The sequence below is a fragment of the Austrofundulus limnaeus genome, unplaced genomic scaffold, assembly GCF_001266775.1.
Source record: "Austrofundulus limnaeus strain Quisiro unplaced genomic scaffold, Austrofundulus_limnaeus-1.0 Scaffold2250, whole genome shotgun sequence".
Taxonomy (NCBI): domain Eukaryota; kingdom Metazoa; phylum Chordata; class Actinopteri; order Cyprinodontiformes; family Rivulidae; genus Austrofundulus; species Austrofundulus limnaeus.
The window spans coordinates 3,534-4,243 of NW_013954652.1; the positions used below are offsets into that span (position 1 = coordinate 3,534).

A 710-nucleotide genomic window follows, 5' to 3' on the forward strand; every position below is an offset into this window, starting at 1 on the left:
AACACATCGTGAGCAGCTTGTTGTTTCTTCACCATGCAGCACATCTTCTGTGACGAGTGCATCGCTCTGTGGTTCAACAGAGAGAAGAGCTGTCCTCTGTGCCGAGCTGTCATCACAGACCAGGTGTACAGATGGAGGGATGGAGCCACGTCACCTCACCTGCAGATCTACTGATCCACACAGGAGCTGAGTGTGTCTTTATCTGATTTTATGTTTCCTCCTCTTCAAACCACACTGAGTATTGTCTCACCTCTTTTATAGTTCAGCTAAGGGCTCGATATGCTGAAGTCATTATAAACACATCACTTGCACAGAAATGTGTTTTAGACTGTCCACTTCATCCTTTCTTCCACAGTTGACCTGATCTTTATGTCTAATTTGTTTTCCTTTGTGTCACATCAGTATAAATACTCCTGATGGAGTGAAACTGTGTTGCTAAAGTTGTTTTCCTTTAGATCTGGGAGCGTAAGCCACAAGTGTAAAAACAACAAATTATTTTTAACCACACCTGAACAATCACACAACACGTGAGCTCTGCATCCGATGAGTTTCTCTGCTAAACGTGTTGAGGGCTGTGCTATGAAGTTCAACAAGCTGGGCTTTCTCTGCAAAGCTCAGCTTTACTAAACCTAAAACTCCTCCAAGAGATAACAGAACTGCAGCATGGTTCTGTTGTCTGAACTCAGACATGATGAGGGCCGTTTCACTCT

General features: G+C 43.7%; 1 protein-coding gene across 1 annotated transcript in view; it reads left to right on the forward strand.

Moving 5' to 3' along the window:
- The window catches only part of LOC106537329 (RING finger and transmembrane domain-containing protein 1), a gene marked incomplete at its 5' end in the record, with an annotated part of 3,516 nt that extends 3,089 nt beyond the window's left edge, over positions 1–427 (forward strand). The window contains 1 exon segment of the mRNA XM_014034714.1: positions 40–427. Coding sequence (XP_013890168.1) covers positions 40–174 — 135 coding nt within the window.
- Between the last annotated feature and the right edge of the window lie 283 nt (positions 428–710).